The 22,261-nt window shown below is 41.2% G+C and overlaps 1 protein-coding gene across 3 annotated transcripts in view; it reads right to left on the reverse strand.

Moving 5' to 3' along the window:
• bicd1a (bicaudal D homolog 1a) overlaps nucleotides 1–22,261 on the reverse strand; it is a 55,903-nt gene that overhangs the window by 21,558 nt on the left and 12,084 nt on the right. For all 3 annotated transcript variants that reach the window (XM_066685451.1, XM_066685452.1, XM_066685450.1), the window contains exon 2: nucleotides 6,688–6,900. In XM_066685451.1, the coding sequence (XP_066541548.1) occupies nucleotides 6,688–6,900 (213 nt within the window). The remainder of the gene's footprint in view (nucleotides 1–6,687; nucleotides 6,901–22,261) is intronic.

Raw genomic sequence — 22,261 nt, forward strand, 5'->3', positions numbered from 1 at the left:
CTATTTAACATCTGTGTCCACAATGGGTACGCCAGTGAAACACTTTAGGGTGCACCCATTGTGGACACACAATTTCTCATGATGCTTAAACAAAGTACATAACTCCAAGACATGAGAATGAATAGGTGAATATAATAGGTTTAATCTTATAATTTTTATTAGATACAGCCAATTTTAAATCAGTCACTGACTATACATCTAATTAAATAATGTTTCTTAGTCTTTATCAGTAGAATACAAGAATTCAGGAACTGTTCCTATCCTCTGTGAAGCCATTCACTCATTTCAGAGCACTGCTGAGCAATGCAAACATGCAGAGAGATCCCAGTGCTGACTGAAGGTCCCAAAATACACACACACACACACACACAAACACACACACACACATACAAAAGTGCTGACCCATGCTCTAGGGTGTGTGTGGAGCAGAGGAGGGACACTGGCCAGGTCCTGTAGAGACACAGATAGGCGGGTGGGACTGAAAGAGCCCCTTCACTAATTTTTCACACTCTACTCACCCTTAGCTCAGCAGCACTGTTTACTCCTCTCCTTTTTCTACTCAAAGAGCCCATTATTAAATGTGATGCACTGAAAATGATTCTCTTGTGTACATCACATCCACATGAATACAATATCGCATTCCAAAGGACACTATACTGAAAGACGAGGCCAAATTTATTGGATCGTCTTCATTCGTTGATCTACAGTTCATTTTGTTAAAGGGGGCTTCAAGGTACATTCAAAATGATGGCGTACAATAAGTTTTACAATAATCCTGAAAAGCTTTCAACATAAAAATGTATTTTTAAAATCCATTCATTATGGAGAAATGTACAGTATTATGACAAGTTTTTGGTAAAATATTCACCAATATTTCATCCTTAAAAATTACATATAAAACAGGTGATATATTACACATGGCTGTTTTGAACACTGCATAAATTTCCCCAAAAATTTGAGATAGATTTTCAACAACTGAATTAAAGAGAAATGCTGAAAAACGCAGTGTACCTATAAGTTAAAATGTTTTTGGATAAATCATGTACATATGTTGTGTTCAATATTGCATTTATAAGAATTACCAGCAGGTGAACTGCAAAATCTGAAGGCAAAGCGTAAATATAGGTTTGCTTTTACTAAACCCTTAAACAAATCATCAGAACATTTAAACAAAAAGCCAAAAAAAAAAAAAAAAGAGGCGTACATCAGTATAAGAGAATGTGTTGTTCTTGCTTACAGTCGACCTTGAAAAGTGAGCAGTGTTATTGATTACTGTACACACTGCTGCAGCTCTGCTGGAGGATGTGTTGTCTCACTGCACATTCAAATCCCTGTCCCTGTGCCCAGTAACCATGAGGTGGACATGAAGTCCAGAGGATTACTGACAAATTATCAACCAGCGTGGCCCTATTGTAGTGCTGCTAATCACTGGCTCCACAGATTCTGGGGTCAGGAGCAGTGCAGCAGCACACACTGGACGTCACCCAGAAACAAACAGAGCCAAGAAACTCCTGCAGCACAGTACAGCCATTCACCATTCACAACACTGAGGAAACAAGTAGTTTACAATACTGAAAACAACTGTACAACACAGCACGCTACTTTACACCACAACAAAATACTGCACTGTTCACTATTGCACACTCTGTACACCACTGCACACTACGGTTCACTATTGCACACAAACGTACACAAAGCTGAGAGCAGTGTTGACAGGGAATTTTACTTCTCACCAAGAACTCTAAGACCACATCTCTAAACAAGTAAAAAGAGCACTTGAGGCCACTGCAGCTCTCGGTTATTAACATTAAATATCAGAGTTACAGATTAATGTTTTAATGAGAAAAAGCTACAGCTACGGAAATGCTCCCTCTGCAGTAAATTTCAGAATTCTATCATCAGCAGTAAATAAATAGTACTTACAGTAAACACAGATCAGCCAAAATATTAAAGTGACCACTTTGTTTTAAACTCAGTATCCATTCTCTCAGCTTCATTGACCACATATTTGCACGTTGTGGTTCTACAATTACAGAACGTAGTCCTTCTTTTGCTCTGCATACTTTTGTCAAACCCTTACAGCCCTTTTATTCACTGATCAGGATTCCCACAGCACCACCACAGAACAGGTATGAGCACTGCTGTGTCTGATCAACTCGTACCAATACAACAGCTTCTAACACACAACCACTCCCATCAGAATCAACTCTGAGCAAGATCCACCATCAAAAAATCTGTGTGAGATAACATAAAAGAACTTGGTTGCTACTGTTCTCCTCCAAGCATTCTGGTTTTCTAGCAGTGTGTTACCTGCAGTTTGAAAAAAGTGATGGCTCCATGTCACAAAAGAAACGTGCTAGGCTTCACCCTCCCAGCTAGGTGGCATTGTGTGATTGGAGAGACCTAGCTAACAGGAGGAACTGGCAATGAAAAAAAGGGAAGTTATTAATTCATTCATTGTCTGAAATCGCTTATCCAATTCAGGTTCGTGGAGCCTATCCGGAATCACTGGGCACAAGCCAGGAGCACACCCTACAGGGGGCACCAGTCCTTCACATGGCGACACACACTCACACATTCTGACACTTTTCAGTCGCCAATCCACCTACCAACATGTGTTTTTGGACTGTGGTAGGAAACCGGAGCACCCGGAGGAAACTCACACAGACACAGGGAGAACACATCAAACTCCTCACAGACAGTCACCCGGAGCGGGACTCAAATCCATAACCTCCAGGTCCCCGGAGCTGTGTGACTGCGACACTACCTGCTGCACCACCGTGCACAGTATAATTCTCTGTGTTCAGATTATCAATATTTCTTGGATAAACAGGTATTAACCAGTCTGAGAGCATTTATATATAGGTATATATCTCAGAGAGGTATGTGCACTTAGGGCTAAATGGCCTAGAGGGAGTGTGTTTGTATGTGTGTGTGTCTGTGTATAGCGTCTTTATGCCGACCTCAGGCCATTCCTCTTATTCCCCAGCTTAGCAATGGATTTGCCCTCTACAATGGACCATGGCGACAGGACAGTCTCTGACCCCCACACCACCCTCTGCCTCTAATGACTGCTGACACACACCCCCACACACACATAGGCACTCTGGATGACCCTGGTGTGACCATGACACGCTGACCCAAAATCATACATAAGCATAATGTAATAAGTCCTGCAACACTACATGTTAAATGTGTGAAAACAGATTGCTTAATTCCAACACTTTTACAATTCCAGTAGCACTTGGCACTAAATTCATTCATTCATTGTCTGTAACTGCTTATCCAGTTCGGGGTCACGGTGGGTCCGGAGCCTACCCGGAATCACTGGACAAAAGGCAGGAACACACCCTGGAGTGGGTGAAAGTTCTTCACAGGGCGACACACACTCACACATCTACTCACACTTATGGACAGGTTTGAGCCACCAACTCTGTTTTTGGATTGTGGGAGGAAACACGGGCACCCGAAGGAAACCCACGCAGACACGGGAGAACACTGGCACTAAACTGCACACATATATACTGTAAATGTTCAAGCTTACAGAATAACACAATAATGCACTGGCTATCAAATCTTTAACCATTTTCTTAGACCTTGAAAGTATATGGCATTTGACCTACCCGTGGCAACTCACACTTACACATGCTCGTACACTGGGGCAGTGAACACTAGGGCTGAGTCATATCTTATCATTTGATAATATAGGTATAATTTTTAAAACAATAAAAGAAAATATTGTCATAATAATGATAATCTAACTTGTTTATGTACTGATGTCATGCGTTTATTCATAATATGGCATACATTCATTTCATGAGTCATTTAAGTATCGAAGTATAGTGTAAAGTGTCTCTGATGCAGAGGACTTTGCTCCAAAAAAGGCGAGTGACTTCAGTCGTGTGGAGGTGGTTTGGTTACAAAATATCAGATGTACAATAAACCACAGGAATATGTAAGATATTACAGAAGCCTGAAACAACAAGGGGGAAACACAAATAATACGTTTCACCACCTCAAGCAAAAGCACCCGGTTAAGGACAAGGAAAATAAAAAATGCCTTTAGAATTCAATAGCCAATGAGCTCTAATCCAAGCAGATAAACTACACAAACTCAGCATAGCAATTATTCTTTATTTGTTTGGTTATTTTGCTGAGAAGCTTTAAGGTTCACTTTATAACTTTTGGTATAATTGTTTATACTTGCTTTTTATATGCACACACTACATACTTTGCTTGTGTGGTATATTTCTATGATATATTATTTTATACAACATCAGAATCTTGGTAAATTACTCTTGTTTACAAAATTATTTCTAGATTTCCTTTTGTTGTGTCGTCTAAATGTTTAAAACGGTTACATTAGGAGTAAAATAAACCTTTTTAATAAATAAAACCGGGCAGCACAGTGGTGCAGCAGGTAGTGTCGCAGTCACACAGCTCCAGGGACCTGGAAGTTATGGGTTCAAGACCTGCTCCGGGTGACTGTCTGTGAGGAGCTTGGTGTGTTTTCCCCCTGTCTGTGTTGGGTTCCCTCCCATGGTCCAAAACAACACACGTTGGTAGGTGGATTGGCGACTCAAATGTGTGTGTAGGTGTGAGTGAATGTGTGTGTTGCCCTGTGAAGGATTGGCGCTCCCTCCAGGGTGTATTCCTGCCTTGTGTCCAATGATTCCTGGTAGGCTCCAGACCCACTGCAACCCTGAATTGGTAGTGTATTCTTGAAATTAGTAAAAGCATTTTTTCAGTGTTTTGTCTTTTCGCCAACAATACTGTTATCACCAAAATACCCTGAAATATTGTGATATTATTTTAGGGTCATATCGCCTCACCTAGTGAGTACACACACACACACACACATATCTCAAGGAGTAGCTGGGGTTAGATGCCTTGCTTAAGAGCACCTTAGCGGTGGCAGTTGAAGAAAGGACCAGCGCTGTAACTTTGCTCGTCTTGCCTCCAGTTTTTCTGCATGAGTCATCTGCTGGAGCTTCTGACCAAGTTTAGAATTCATAACGGTTGCAATGCCACAAGCAAAAATATGTGACTGCCCATTATCCTACTGTAGTTTGGCAATCCATACTGAAGTGTTAGCCTAAGAGGTGTTACTAATTAATCCAGACTCTGTACAGAAGTGGGTGCAGTGTGAGAGAGTGGGGCCTTTGTTCTAATGGATCCAAATCGAATAACGGGGGTGGTACATAAACCCATCAAAACATTTCTACTGCCTTAACAAACAAAACATCAAATGCACCACATGGCCATAAGTTTGTGGGAACTTGCATATCTAAGATTACTTTTGAAATGAAGGGTATTAACATGCATAGTTGTTTGACATCTTAACAGCTTCTAACATATTCTTTGGCTAAATGTTTAAACTTTTCAGTAACGATTTGATAGTATTAAACCACAAAAGCAACCGAATTTAGTGGAATTCACTCATGCCTTAGCCTGTGCAGTACATTACATATTAAAGTCCCTCTCCTGCCATCAATTAAAGTCCTGTCCTATAGGGTTTGTGCTATTAAAGAACACGGTGAAAGGGGTTTACAAATTTATTTTTAGAAAATTAGTCCCTGTCTCACTCTCTTTACCCATCCCTCTGCTGCTTGCCTAAGAAAAAAATATGCAGGGTCTTAAGATATACATTAATACATTCACAGGAATGCTATTAAATACAATTATAAAAAATAAATAAATAAATAAATAAAATTAATCAAATATATGTTAAAGATAAGTTAAATCCAATCCATGAAGCATACAGCAGAATCAAACTAAGCATTAAAAAATGTTAGTAAACAAGAATTAAAAGTGATGGTGGAGGAAATAGCTGACGGGAAAAAACACAACACTAAAGTTTACTACTAATTTTCGTACTCTGAAACTAACAGTACTTTAAGAAGAATCTCCATTTTATTTATTTATTTTTTTGTTCTTAGAATTTTTTCAGAGGAATAACTGAATAATTCTATTTATCTAAATTTCATCTTAAGTAAGACATTAAATAAACAAATCAGTGGGGGAAGGTTTATTCATAATTAGTGAACATATTCGCTACAGAGATTACCTTTAATTGGGAAGAACTCTTTTTTTGAGCTTCTTCGTTCAACATTAATAAACACTTAATCAAAGTATTTATATGGAATACTGACTGTAGCTGCTAGAAATACAATTACAAGAAAATGGCTCAAGCCAAATACTCCCTCTATTGAGAATTGGTACAACATAATTTATGAAATTTTTGTAATGGAAAGAATAACTTGTAAATTAGGCTTCAACATAATACATTCGAGGAAATTTGGGAGAAATGGAAAAAGTACATCTCTCTGAAATTGCCTTCCTTTATTTGATGATGCTTTAATGCATATTTATTTTCTTATTTTAATGCATTGATTTTATTTAAAGAAGAAGAGAAAGAAGAAAAGAAGGAACTTAACAACACCCCAAATTCTGTTTTTGAGTTCTCTTCAAAAAAGAAAGATTAATCATTTTGTAAAAGAATCTGAACCGTTTTCACATGTATAAACTATTGTTATATGTTTGGAGATATGATTCTTAATAAAGAAATGTTATAAAAAAACAATAAACAAAAAAAAATAATTAAACAAATCACATTTAAGAAGAATTTATTTCTTAACACTCTTTTCTGAATCCGACTCTGATTCTTATTGGAGGTGTAGGACTGACCTCTCTCAGCTCCTGCAGCAGGGTGTTGAGGCGTTCATTCTCATTCTGAGAGTTGGAGGCCACAGAGCGGCTGACTTTGAGTTCGGTCTGAAGCTCCAGCAGGCGGCTCATGTAGAACGCTTCCTTAGACGCGGATTCCTGCAGCAGAGTCTCCTCATTCGTCTCGCCATCCTCTGCCACTTTACGCTGGTTAGAGTAAGCCTGCCCAAATGCCTGCAGATTGAAAGACACATAATTCAGAGTAACTGAGACCTCAAAGTAAACAGAATTACATATATAGCTATAACTGCAACCTTAAGAATGTATCAGAGTGGCAGACTTCAAACATTTATATTTATGGCATTTGGCAGATGCATGTATTCAGAGCGACTTACAGCTGAAAAATGCTAGAGTCAAAGACTCTTACTGGTACAGTGTAGATTTCCTGCCCCTAGCTGGGAACTGAACCCTAATCTGTTATGTATGATGCATTGGTGTTACTCACTAAGCTACAACAACCCTGACAGTGAAGCTGAATAGGCTTGTATGTTTACTGTCTGGTTATAATTTTAAGCCTCAGCCTGAAGGAGCTATGAATAATTTAACATTTGATACAGCTATATGAAAGTCTTTATGAAAATGACAAAAAATTTAAGCAAGAAAAGCAGACTTGACCCTTGTTCACCTGCAGAGCAGCACTATGTACTTGAAGGTACCTGAGATGATATTTCACCACCTTGATGTGATCAATAGTAATAGTGTTCCAATTCTCCTGACACAGGTTTTCACACCGTCCAGATCCGGCATGGCATGACTAATGTATATCCTGCCTTGATTGGAAGACCACAGCAACTATAAACAGGCACAAAGTGCAAGCCAGAGAAACCATACCACACCCTAAAGTCTGCTTCCAGTCCTGTCTATAAGCGAAAGTGATGGGTTCATGACAAACACAAAAGCTGGAGAAAGATCAATATGAACATACATGTGTGTGCAGATGTTATTATGATTGTTTCATCAGGAAAAAAAAATCTATCTAACCTTTCTAGATACCCAAGGACGCTTTACAATCCACACTACTCAGAACGCTCAGAACACTCAATCCACACACACACTGGCGAGAAGCGTCAGCCAAACGCGCACAGCGTACTGTCAACCAGGAACAACCGTCCACCTGGAGGACTGCATCAGGCACTAGGATTTTACCCAGGATAGAGTGCCAATCCATATCTGGGCACACACACATTCACTCACACATACAGACATTCATTCACATACACACTCATTCATTCACACACCAGGACAGTTATTGGAGAAGCCAGTTCACCTACCCTCCATGTTTTTGGACTGTGGGAGGAAACCGGAGACCCCGGAGGAAACCCACGCAGACATGAACGTGCTAACCACTAAGCTACCATGCTACCAAAATCTTTCACTACCACGGAATTTCACACAAATCCCATGTAATAAATAATCTGTCACTCTACTATATGTAGTGAGTAAAACTTTGCCACTTCTTCTGGGCATTTGCTCTCAGATATCATTCATTCATTCATTGTCTGTAACTGCTTGTCCAATTCAGGGTTGCGGTGGGTCTGGGCGCAAGGCAGTATCACACCCTGGAGGGGGCGCCAGTCCTTCACAGGGTGATACACAGTCACACATTCACTCAAACCCTTGCCCCTACGGACACTTTTGAGTCACCAGTCCACCTACCAACGTGTGTTTTTGGACCATGGGAGGAATCCACGATCCTGGAGCTGCGTGACTGCAACACTACCTGCTGCGCCACCTGCTCCTGCTCCTACTCTCAGAGGTTCAAAACAAAAAATCTTCAGGGAAAAGTTTCACACCCTCAAAATTTCTTAGAACCAAAAGGTCCTTAGAACCTGGTTACATTTTTTACTATGCCCCATATAATACCAAGATGTATACACTGGGTCAACCAGTCCTTTGTTCCAAGAACACTTTGCTGCTGAATTAGCAAATGCTCTTCTTTTCTAGGAAAGAAAATCTCAGTCTTCTCACAGTGGAAGGTTATACAGAAACACTTATGGAAGTGTGGAACTTGCTGTTCTCTAAAAGCTGTAAGTATTGTTTATCTGACTGTGTGAGTTTTTGGAGATGTATCAGCTCTTGCAGCATTGGCTGTTAGAGTCTCAATTTTCTTTTAACTCTAATTTTGAGGTTAAAAACCCTTGTTTGTCCTAGTAAAGAATTTCTTCATCCTTAACTCTCTCTGGATTTTTTCTTAAAAACGTAATCATATTTCTTAATATCTTCTTCAACTGGAAATTAAATAAATAAGAAGTGGTCTTTAAAATAACTTCTGCTGCTGCTGCTGCTGCTGCTGCTGCTGCACCAGATGGTAAACCAGGAACTTGGCCAAAGCCATATGTCAAAGTAGTGGGGGAAAAAGATTAACTATGGGTCATTTAAATACCACAAAATATGAGTGAAAACGGAGTAGTTTTCGTGTGCTCCGTTAATCTGGGAATTCAGTATCTGCAAGAAAATATAAAAAAAAAGACCCCTTTATTGTCCAGTTATTTATTCTCTTTGACATTGGTTGACCTTTAGCACATGAACACATACTACACAGCAATTCATAGCCCTGTAGTGCAGAGGTGTACATGGCCATAGTCATATGTCAAGCATGATGACGTATGCCCCTGTTTCTGAGGGAAAACTCTAGAGTACCCAGTGCAGAAGATTTTGTGTAATCTGTTTATCTACAATAAAAAAAAGACCCCTTTATCATCTCTATGCGGCACAGGAGGGGTCTAAGCAACTGAACACACAATGCACAGAACAGATCCCTGCCATAGTGCAGAGGTAATAATGCTCCTCTATGATCCAATCCTTCACTGCACTGGGGCCATTATAAACTGAAGATGACCAAGGTAAGCACTGACCCTACAGAGGCCTCAAAACCAACAAGAAAATCAATGGATAGCTTACTGACAGAAAATAGGTAAAAAATATGTTACGAAGGGCAAAAATCAATGTTGGAGGAAAGCATTGCCACTGAGTACGTCCCAGTGGTGGAAAAATTGCTGACAAGGTTAGAGGCAAGGTACGTTACTGTACATTCTCCCATTTCCTGTCATGGCTCTTAGAAATGAATATTTCATATATTTCTGAGTGAGTCATATGGAAAGTGTACATTACACAGGGTTGGTATAGGCTATGGGAATACACATGGTGCATTACCCAGGAAAGTAAGGCAGCAGCCAGGAAGATAAAACTGCTAGCATGTGTTTTAAAGGCCCAGACAGATAGGTGTAGGTCCACTGAGACCCTGTATTCTTCCACATAAACCTTCACGTCCTCAACAATGCATTATACATCAGCTAAATGCTGCTGTTTTCTACAGCATGACTATGCTGCCATTGAACTGCTGCAGCGTTTTATCAGCAGTTATTAGCCGAGTATTTGTTGGTCTGCAGAAGCAGTGAAGAGTGTGGAATAAGCAGTGTGCTCCAGGCTGGACTCTACCAGTGAGCAGAGGTCATTTATCATGATTAGACCTGCTCTGCTGCTGAGCAGAGATAATGCGTCATAACCAAGAGGAAATCCTCACTGCAGAATGATACTATGATGGTTGTTTAAGTAGGGCTGGCACAACGACTCTACTAAAGTAGATAGAAAAAAAACAACAAAAAAACTTATACTCAAAAATATTAAGATTGATTTTTATTTGTAATCATATATGTTCATGTCTTTTTGGAATAAAAAGTGACATCAGTTATCAGATTCTTGGATTTCAGTGTGAAATATGGCGGCTCTGTTGAGCTGCTAGCCTGCAACGAGGAGTTAAAGGTTAGGGGTGGAGACCCCCTGCTAGGAAAACAATTCACACCTCTCCACAGATATGACAGCGCTGAGATAAAAGTGACATTTCTACTGCAGCCTTCTTCGAATAAAAAATCACCAACAACTGTCCCACTACCAGTAGAATATACAGTCATCCTTTGGTTTCTATGGGGGATTGGTTTCAAGACCTCTGACATATATCAAACTCCTCAGTAGCTCTATATATACAATGGTGTAGTATTGACATATTATTTACATACATCCTCCCAAACAAACAGAAAAAAGTGCACAAAAAAGTAGTCTACAAAAGGAAAAGGGAATGATTGTGCTGAAGAGAGACAGAATCTGTTTAATGGCGGGGGGGACACGGGTATACACAGGTGGTGTTGAATAAAGGAACAGCACTGTCCTCCTCCCTCAATCCACAGCTGAGGTGCCCTTGAACAAGGCACATAGCCTTCAACTGTTCCCCGGGTGCTGGGGGTGGCTGCCTGCTGCTCCAAGTGAGTGTTTAGAGAATAAAATCAGATTTCTGAGAATAGTCTCTGAATAACTCTGAGAATAAAGTTGGAATAAATCTGAGAATAAAGTCAGAATAATTCGCTGCACATATAATGGGGCAGACACAACCACAGTGTAACTGAGGAATGCAGTATGTTGCTGAAGGCATACTATGGTACAGATTTCAGGAATAAACACTCAGTCCTCTGCCACATCAGGACCAGATTTTGATTAGTATATGAACCCTGAATTGGTGCAAGGACACATTTATTCAGAAGAGGGCATGTAGTTCCACAGGATACAATTAATGATCATTAAAACAGCGGATCCAGAGTAAGATGAACTCCGTGTTACAGCTTACGGACCCCTACAATAAACTAAAGCCATATGCATCACAGTCAGGGGCTACACTCACAAGGTTCAGTCGTCATATGAATGCATTTAATAAAAAAATTCTGTTCGCTTCACTGACTGCTTCTTTCACAACTCACTCTGTGGCGTTAAGTCTATGAGTCTGTCTGTCTACACATTATGATAAATATAACCCAAACAGTGTTGCTCTAAATATTCTGACTTTATTCTCTGAACTATACTACCTTTTTTCTCAGGATTATTCCGACATAATTCTCAGAATTCTGACTTTATTCTCGGATATTATCTTATTTATTTGTTTTTTTTTTCAGATGCGTGGTCCTAAAACTCCATCGTAGAGAAGTCTAGCTGTAACAAAACTAATGAAATGGGCATTTCAGAGATTCTAGAGGGTCTAATCATTGCACCATAGCATTGTGTGATAGGGAAACCTAGCTAGCAGCTGGAACCGAACATGATAAATTTCATTCATTGTCTGTAACTGTTTATCCAATTCAGGGTTGCGGTGGGTCCGGAGCCTACCCGGAATCACTGGGCGCAAGGCAGGAGCACACCCTAGAGGGGGGTCGCCAATCCTTTGCAGTGCAACACACACTCACATCTACGGACACTTTTGAGTCACCAATCCACCTACCAAAGGTGTGTTGTTTTGGACCGTGGGAGGAAACCCACGAGGATACATAGAGAACACACCAAATTCCTCACAGACAGTCACCTGGCGCAGGACTCAAACCCACAACCTCCAGGTCCCTGGAGCTGCGTGACTACCTGCTGCACCACCATGCTGACCTGGCTACATTTAGTACCATAATAAACATCCCATACATGCTTTTTGAAAGTATAGAATGATTTTTCATATGTTGCAGGGGGGAAACGTTAGAAGATTAAATATTGATTTTCCACAGTGCACCAAACCTTGAACCAGTGCAGAGTGGAGAAAGATCTCACCAACTGTCTTTATGTTAATTGTGCCTAATTTCATCTGGAATAACTTAATGAGGTTTAAGATCGATATAACTGCCACAAACAAGCTGGGGGGTCCATCAACCACAAAAAATCCCATTAACTCTGACAGCTTTGCTTTTCTTCCCTCACTTTGATATGTGTGTGTTGGCGTAGTGGGGTGGTGAGAGGGACATAGATACAAAAGCTCTGATTAATTCAGTTCCAGCACTAATAAGCTCTTATTGTGAGGGTCTGTCAATATTCCTGCTGAGGACCCTCTGCCTTGCAGCTGCGCTCCAGGGCTCACACTCCAACTGGGGAGCTCAGAGATTGGGGGGCGGGGTGGGGAGTGAGAGAGAGCGAGAGACAGAAAGAAAGAAAGAAAGGGATCAGTACTGTCTGTTCAATACAGATTGGATGTAAGAAGCAGATGGTTTAGTGAAGGCAGCATGAACTCAAAGCCCACTTTCTCCATCTGCTTCCTGTTATTCAGAGCAGGGGGTGACTTTCTGACGCACATTCAGACCACCAGAGTTGCCCACAACTGAAAAACAGGCAACAAAATATGTATGGTACAGTATATGTCCTAACTTATAATGACTACTTCTGGATCACCACAACGGTATATAGGATTGTGGGCCTCTGCTCTGAAGCCCAATGGCATGTTTTAGACATTGGTCATCAGTGGAAAATAACCCTCTTTTAACATGGAATATAAATCATCCATAATTTATGGTGGAAATGAATGCAGGAAGTACATTTTCAAGTAATTTTAGAGCGTTTGGCTTGGTCTGAATGCTTGATATGGAAATGTCTGATATTTGATAAGGAAAATGGCTGATATCTTCAAATTTTGTCAAAAATGAAAAACAAAGAGATATAATGTTCTAGTAATGGACTTCCAATAGCTGTACCCACAATACTAATTCCTCACTTGCTATGTGGTCAGTGAGGTCTAAACCTAGGCAAAACAGCACAAGCAGAGGCTCGGCCAATGGCCCTGTCTTAGTGCTGTAAGAGCTGCTGTCTGTGCAGTGTTTTGTAAGGTTTTATTCACTGTCAGGTTTATTAACATTTCTGCCTCAGGCACAATCACAAGCTGCTGGTCACATGGATGATGGGAAGTCACTCTGACGCCTCGGGACATGTCCTTCAACTGTAGAGGCTCCAGCCATCAGCCATCAGCCATCAGAATAACCCTGTGTGTGTGTGTGTGTGTGTGTGTGTGTGTGTTGGACTTTATACTTAAATGCACATTTTGGGACATGCATGGTGAACTACAGTGCCCTCCATAATTATTGGCACCCCTGGTAAAGAAGTGTTCTTTGGGTTCTAATCCATCCATCCATCCATCCATCCATTATCTGTAACCGCTTATCCAATTTAGGGTCGCGGGGGTCCAGAGCCTACCTGGAATCATCGGGCGCAAGGTGGGAATACACCCTGGAGGGGACGCCAGTCCTTCACATGGCTGGGTTCTAATAAATTCTTTAAAAAAAAAAATAATATAGGACAACAATGCAAAAAAGAGAAAAAGCTAGGCTTTAATTCAAGTGCCTTTATTTGGTGTGGGGGGTGGGGGGGAATCTTTTGAATTAAGTCACGTGTGCCACAATTATTGGCACCCCTGGTGTTATTACTAGGTACAACCTCCTTTAGCCAACAAGACAGCACTTAATCTTCTCGTATAACTTTTCACAAGACGGGAGTATACATAAAGTGGGATCTTCGACCATTCCTGTTTGCACAACTTCTCTAAATTTTCCAGAGTCCTGGGTCTTCTCCTATGCTCTCTCCCCTTCAGCTCACCCCACAGGTTTTCTATTGGGTTCATGTCTGGGGACTGAGATGGCCATGAGAGGAGCTTGATTTTGTGCATTGTGAACCATTTTTGAGTAGATTTGGCCACATGTTTAGGTTCATTATCTTGCTGAAAGACGACCCATCTTCAGCTTTCGGGCAGAGGCCACCAGATTCCGATTCAAAATGCCCTGATATTTCAAAGATTTCATGATCCCATGTTTTCTTACATGGATCCCAGGTCCTTTGTCGGAAAAACAGGCCCACAACATCACTGATCCCCCCCCATACTTAACAGTGGGCATGAGGTATTTTTCTGCGTACTCATCATTGGTGTTACGCCAGACCCACTTAGAGTGTTTGTTGCCAAAAAGCTCTATCTTGGTCTCATCTGACCAAAGCACACAGTCCCAGATAAAATCCCAGTGCTGCTTGGCAAACTCCACCCATTTACGCCTTTGAGTATAACTCAGAAAAGGCTTTCTCTGTGCATGCCTCACAAACAGCTTGTTGGCATGTAGATAGCGCCTGATGGTTGTTTGGGAGACCTCCTAGCCCCAAGATGCTACCATTTGATTCAATTCCCTTACAGTGAGCTTTGGAGAACTTTTTACTTCTCTTACCATCCTTCTCACTGTGTGTGGTGGCATGATACACTTGCGTCCTCTTCCAGGCTTGTTTGTCGCATTTCCAGATGTTCTGAACTTTTTGATGATTGCTCTGACTGTAGATAAGGGCATCTGCAGGTGAGTGGCTATTTTCTTGTAGCCATTGCCTGATTTTTGAAGGTCGACACATATCTGCCTTACTTAAATATTGTGTTCTCTTTATGGGACAGTACGTGATGAATTATTAATTAAAGGTTCCTAGATACTTTGATCCACTTTATAAACTACAGTAGAAATGACATAAATGGTTTAAATATATTTATTTCCAAGAAATTGTTAAGGCTCCCAATAATTGTGGAACAGGTCATTTTATGGGAAATAATTATTTCTTAGTCAGGATTTTTTCTTTCTTTCTTTTTTTTTGAGTTGAAGGTTGCTTTTTCTAATTTTTTTCAGAGTGAGATTATGCTTCTGCAATATAACTTTATTTATTTTAAGGCTTTTAACACAATTTATCTAGGGGTGCCATTAATTATGGAGGGCACTGTATGTTATGATATGACATACTCTATTATCAGTTTTTTTCACTGCAGCATCTATCTGTTTAAAATAATAATAATTTTATTAATATATATTTTACATCAGCAGTTTGTTGTGTTTCAATTTGTCATAATTTAAAGTCCACCTATATAATGTGTCTGAATTTAATAACAGATGGACAAATATATATACTCTTAAAAATAAAGGTGCTACAAAAGTTAGTTTGAGCGATATCATAGAAGAAACACATTGGGATGGATTCATTCATTCATTATCTGTAAGCGCTTATCCAGTTCAGGGTCGCGGTGGGTCCAGAGCCTACCTGGAATCATTGGGCGCAAGGCAGGAATACACCCTGGAGGGGGCGCCAGTCCTTCACAGGGCAACACAGATGGACACTTTTGAGTCGCCAAGCCACCTACCAACGTGTGTTTTGGACTGTGGGAGGAAACCCATGCGGACACGGGGAGAACACACCAAACTCCTCACAGACAGTCACCCGGAGCGGGAATCGAATTCACAACCTCCAGGCCCCTGGAGCTGTGTGTCTGTGACACTACCTGCTGCGCCACCGCGCCGCCCAGGGGTGGATTTTTAAACCTTTAAAAAAAGGTTTTTTTTTTAAAAACAATTTCTTAACAAAAATGGTTCTTCTATTGGGCGGCACGGTGGCGCAGCAGGTAGTGTCGCAGTCACACAGCTCCAGAGACCTGGAGGTTGTGGGTTTGATTCCCGCTCCGGGTGACTGTCTGTGAGGAGTTGGTGTGTTCTCCCCGTGTCCACGTGGGTTTCCTCCAGGTGCTCTGGTTTCCTCCCACAGTCCAAAAACACACGTTGCAGGTGGATTGGCGACTCAAAAGTTTCTGTAGGTGTGAGTGAATGTGTCTGTGTTGCCCTGTGAAGGACTGGCATCCCCTCCAGGGTGTATTCCTGCCTTGCGCCCGATGATTCCAGGTAGGCTCTGGACCCCCCGCAACCCTAAAAAAAAAAATTGGATAAGCAGTTACAGATAATGGATGGTTCTTCTATTGCATCGCTCAAAGAACCTTTTGTAGTGCCTTTATTTTTAAGTGATCAGGGTCACAATGTTTCCGGATCTTACCCAGAATCACTGATTGCAAGGCAAATACACACCCTTGTATTTAATTATGTAATTTTAACTAATCACATATGACTACCATGTTTACAGTAGTCAATATTCCAGCTATCAGTAAAAACTACATTTGTTGTGTTTTAGGTGCACGTCATCCTGCACCAGTCCAGCAAATACCAATCTAAACTACAGTGTGTTCATCTCAAACCTGTTCCATCGTTCACTGCAAGCTCATGTTGAACATTTAAATACAGCACAGTTTTACAGAAATGGAGAAAGTGCAGAGAGCTGAGCAGACCGCTGACTTCAGCACCTCGGAGAGAGGTAGGACTCACACTAACATATGTGAACCTTCAGAGCAGCTGAGCTACTGCAGACTGCGTATGAGTGGACAAATGTGATCAGTATAAAACACAGATCATATTGTAAACTAAAGTCAAATACATGTGGCCAGCTTCAAGCCTGCTCAAATGACACACTGCTGAGAACACACCTACACCTTCCTTCTACAGGGCAGATTTTTCAGCATGGCATTCTGGAGCACAATTAATGTTTATTTATTTAATTAAGTCCATGTTATTTGGTACAAGCCACTTTTAATACTTCTCCCCAAAAACAAACACTGAATTTGGTAAATAAACAGTAGCAGTGCATTAAAATGGGCAGGGAGCTGGAGAGGATGTGTGAACAGATCCTCACTTCAAAATCAACACTGATGCCCCAAACATTACAGATGACCGCATATACTGTTACTGTCACAACAACACCACAACACTTTAGAGAGGGAGAGAGAGAGAGAGAGAGAGAGAGAGAGAGAGAGAGAGAGAGAGAACGTGATGGACAAAGAGCTCATACTGCCAGCAGGGTTTAGTTCCAGTCAGAGTACAGGCACGTGCACAGATAGGCCCCTAGTAGTGCTCAAGCACCTGCACTTTTGCCCTGAATGAGAGAAGTGCCCTCTCTGCTGAAGCCAATTTTTTCTCTTAATTCATCAATATTTAAAAACACAAATAACCCTCTCTTTCATCAATTCCCCCCTTTGATGGGCATTTATTTGAATTCTTGTGAGAACTGTACCCCTCTCTGAACCGCGGCGCGCACGAGCTCCTGCCTGGCCCCTCCCTCCTTCCCACTCCTCCGGTTAGGTCTCATGCAGTGCCGAGCGCCAGGCCAAACTGCTGCTACACACTTCCCCTCTGACCCGCAGCATTAGACAGACAGGAAATGACAGTGTTTGTACAATCCCTGACGTTGTTTGGTGCAAAATGAACGCACTTAACATTATAGCGCCCATGAAAATATGATGTGGCTTTCCTGTTTATTAAAAACAAAAAAACTTAAGCTAATGTGTTTAAGCTAAGTTTAAAAGCCTGGATGTGCACGACCACGCGGTGTCAGTGCGCAGGGGCTGGGTCGCCGTGATTGCGTCACTTTTGCATGTAAAATACATCTAGTATAAACCTTTTACACATATAGCTTAACTAATCATTTAGGCATGTTTCTACCCGATTAGCGAACCTGCCTGATTTGGATAGCGCATGCGCAGAACACAATTCTTGTGTACAATTTACTGATAGCTCCGATATTTTACTAATTTCTTCTTCAAGTATAATTGTATATAATTTGTATTGTATATAATAGTTGAACGCCGTGTGTCCCACATCGTTATTCGTCTAATTTTGTTTAAACAGAAGACTACCTCAACTCGGATAGCGTCACACTTTACTGGTTCTCCAGTTGTTTAAAAATGTAAAGGACAGTGAGGAAAGGCGAACTTATTTTTAAACACACAAAAAGTTATTCACTTTTGAAGTCTCTTTGTTGCTATATGTTTGCAGGTCAGCGCATGCGCCGTCCAAATCGGGTAGTGACAACGTGTCGCACCCCCTGAAAACACTTGCTTTTTTTAAAAAAAAAAAAAAAAAAAAAAAAAAACATAGCCTACACATAGAGTTTCGTACTCAGGAGTCATGAAATACGTGATTTCAAAGTCGTGTCTAGCTGTTTATTGACGTATAGAGTATAATGAATGCTTTGGTTTTATTTAAATTATTTAGAGTTTTAATAAGTTTTAAGTGAGAATATTTTTGATGATAATATAATATATTGTTTGGTTATTAAAAAGCATGCCCAATATGGCCTTGTTTTGGCCTTTTTTTTTTCATTTATTTATGCAATTTGATTTTTTTTAAATAAATGTTGGCGGCGGTGGTGCAGCAGGTAGTGTCGCAGTCACAGCTCCAGGGACCTGGAGGTTGTGGGTTTGATTCCCGCTCCGGGTGACTGTCTGTGAGGAGTTGGTGTGTTCTCCCCGTGTCCGTGTGGGTTTCCTCCGGGTGATCCAGTTTCCTCCCACGGTCCAAAAACACACGTTGCAGGTGGATTGGCGACTCAAAAGTGTCCGTAGGTGTGAGTGAGTGAATGTGTGTGTGTGTCTGTGTTGCCCTGTGAAGGACTGGCGCCCCCTCCAGGGTGTAATCCCGCCTTGCGCCCAATGATTCCAGGTAGGCTCTGGACCCACCGCGACCCTAAATTGGATAAGCGGTTACAGATAATGAATGAATGAATGAATTAATAACTAAATGTGTATTGATTGTGTTAAGGCGACACGGCTTATGGGTTTGTGGGTTCGATTCCTGCTCTGGGTGACTGTGAGGAGTTGGTGTGTTCTCCCTGTGTCCGCGTGGGTTTCCTCCGGGTGCTCTGGTTTCCTCTCACAGTCCAAAAAACACACGTTGCAGGTGGATTGGCGACTCAAAATGTGTGTGTGAATGTGTGTGTGTGTCTGTGTTACCCTGTGAAGGACTGGCGCCCCCTCCAGGGTGTATTCCCGCCTTGCGCCTGGCTCTGGACCCACCGCGACCCTGAATTGGATAAGCGGTTACAGATAATGAAAGAATGAATGATTGTGTTAACAAAAATAAATATATAAGTGGAATATCTTACTGTGTATTTTTTTAAATAATTTTTAAAGTAAATATTTTTGGTGATGGGTACCCTTTTTTGGCCTGAGCACCTGTCCCCAAAAAGAGAAAATCTAGTGTGTTTTTTTCTACATATATATTTGCTGATAATAAAAAGTAGGAAATATGATAAAAAAAAATAATAAAAAAACAAGGCTGTATCACTACTGAAGCACTTAAAAGGACAGACTGCCCTTGTCTGCCACTAAAGACTATAGGGAAAATGACAGAAAGGGTGTGTGTGTGTGTGTGTGTGTGTGTGTGTGAGAGAGAGAGAGAGAGAGAGAGAGAGAGAGAGAGAGAGAGAGATGATGATGATTTATGCACAGTAATAACTATCATCAGACCAGGAATGATCTGCTGCATTCATTCCTATTCATCTCTCCAGCTGCTGTCCACACTTGAGATACTTTACTGAATAAGAAGCCCAGATATACCTCAGTCTGCTCACTGCCACTTTAATCTCAACAAAAAATAAAAACAAGTAGGTAAAAAATAAACACTGTTGCTTGGCAAACAGAGAGCAACTATGGAGCAAATAAAGAAGCACTGAGTCAGACTTTGTATAACACCTTCCACTACGGTAGATCCAGAGTCTGTGCAGTCGTGCAGAGTGTGTGTTTGCATCAGTGTGTGTACATTCTGTCTCATTTGTAAAGGTCAAGGGAAAATGACTCCATTTATCACTTCTTCTTGAAGCTGGCTCTATACCACACACAGTCCTGGAAAAGAAGCAGGTTTGGATGATTTCCCAGAAACACCACAGCTTCTGCATAATCCCACTCACAGGGGCATCATACAGAAATATGACTCCAGACAGACTGATGCAGTCCGTGATGTGCTAGCCTGTATCTAGTATGGGTTCGAATTGCTATAAAGTAACCTGTAACTTTACACTAAATGAAAGGACAATGATACCTTCAGGGCACTGGCCTTACAGTGAGGAATGGGGAATAAAGTGTGCAGTCATCTCACCCTCAGAGCAGCTTTAAAATGTATGAACCTCTCAGAATGTTCTATATTTCAGCATATACACCACCTAAAAGAACATTAGATTTAGACATGTCTTAAAAGCAGATAAAGAGCCTACAATGTTGAGGCCTGGTGTGCTGTTCAAGATCAAGTTCAAATTCTTACTTAGTTACTTCACAAAAATATTCAAATCAAATCAAATTTATTTGTATAGTGCTTTTTACAAATTATGTGGACACAAAGCAGCTTCACAGAATTCCAGTAAAGACAAAGATTTGACATGAAATGTAAAAATGTAAAGAATGTAAAAATCCCCAGGTGAATGAAGCCAAGAGCCACAGTGACAAGGAAAAACTCAGCTGAGGAAGAAACCTTGGGAGGAACCAAGGCTCACAACGGGGGACCTATCCTCCTCTGGTCAATCTACTGGTAATAATAGTTAGGAGCCCATGAAAACTTCAATGTATGGTGGGCAGCTCCAACATATTTGGTAGTGGCTGGAGTGTGGACAGCTGGTCTGAAGCGTGCAGCAGGAGCTCAACAGTCATCCATCAGTTTTCAGACGGACAGGTGGGCGGTCTTTTACTTGGAAAAAGGTAAAGAGATGGAATTAGTTTTTATCTGTTTGGGTGAAAGTAAAGCAGAAAATGTGAAGTCCTGCAGATCTGACTATGACAGCTTTAACCTAAAGGAGAGAACCAGAAGAACACAAAGACGCGAGAGCATCCTGAAACATTGGCATCCCTCCGTTCCACTGTCGACAAACCTGAGTGATTGTGTGAAGCAGCGGGACGACAGCACCAGTGTCTCAGTTTATTTTAATTCCTTGTATTCATGGACCCCCTGGATCTGCCACCTTTATCTAAGATGGAATATTAACTACCAAAAGATTGAAGATTGTCCCGATAATTTCAGAGTTGGGAGTCTTTATAATTAAAAGCTCTTCCCCCAGCTGAGGTCTTCTGAATTCTGGGAACTATTAAAAGTCCAGTACTCTGTGATCTGAGTAATTGTGGAGGCTCATAATCCATCCATCCATCCATTATCTGTAACCGCTTATCCAATTTAGGGTCATGGTGGGTCCAGTGCCTACCTGGAATCACTGGGCGCAAGGCGGGATTACACCCTGGAGGGGACGCCAGTCCTTCACAGGGCAACACAGACACACACACATTCGAGGCTCATAATAGGAAATAATATCTTGTAGGTATTCAGAAATACCTGAATAGCCTGTAGAGCTTTATATATTAATAACAGAATTTTGTAATAGATGCGGAATTTAACAGGCAACCAAAGATGATAGAACTGGGCTGATACGTTCAATTTTTCTAGTTTTAGTGAGGACCCTGGCTGCAGCATTTTGAACTAGTTGAAATTTAATTAATTTTCTGCTGGTATATCTTTATATGCTGAAGCTTTAAGAATTCCTTTCACTAGAACAAAGGAGCCAAGGCCAACTCCTGAAAGACAACCCAACACCATAATCCCCTGCTCCACCAAACTTTACATGTGGCAAAACACAGTCAGACAAGTACCATTCTCCTGGTTATTGACAAACCTAAACTTGTCCATCGGATTGCCAGGGGGGGAAGTGTCAAGAAGACATTCATTGCACTGTACCACCTCTTCTCAATCTGTAAATCTCGTTGCACAACACTCAGATTCACAGCCCAGATTAACTTGTGCAACACCATTTGCAGGAGTCTAGGGAGCTTATATCAACATCTCTTCTGGGTACTGTCCGCTATATACAACAAAATCACGAAATTCCCATATCAGTGCATCTCCAAATTCAGTCATCAGCAATCACTCATCTTACACAAGACTGAGGTCTTGGGGGTCCTAACAATGAGCTATCACTCACTCCTAACTCTCTGCATGCCAGGCCCATTTGTTTGACTGCAGTTGTAGTACTCCTACAGGGGGAAAGAAAAATGGACAACTCAAACACACTAATTCACCACAGGCAAATAAAACAGACAGCT

The sequence above is a fragment of the Hoplias malabaricus genome, chromosome 11 (assembly GCF_029633855.1).
Source record: "Hoplias malabaricus isolate fHopMal1 chromosome 11, fHopMal1.hap1, whole genome shotgun sequence".
Lineage (NCBI taxonomy): Eukaryota > Metazoa > Chordata > Actinopteri > Characiformes > Erythrinidae > Hoplias > Hoplias malabaricus.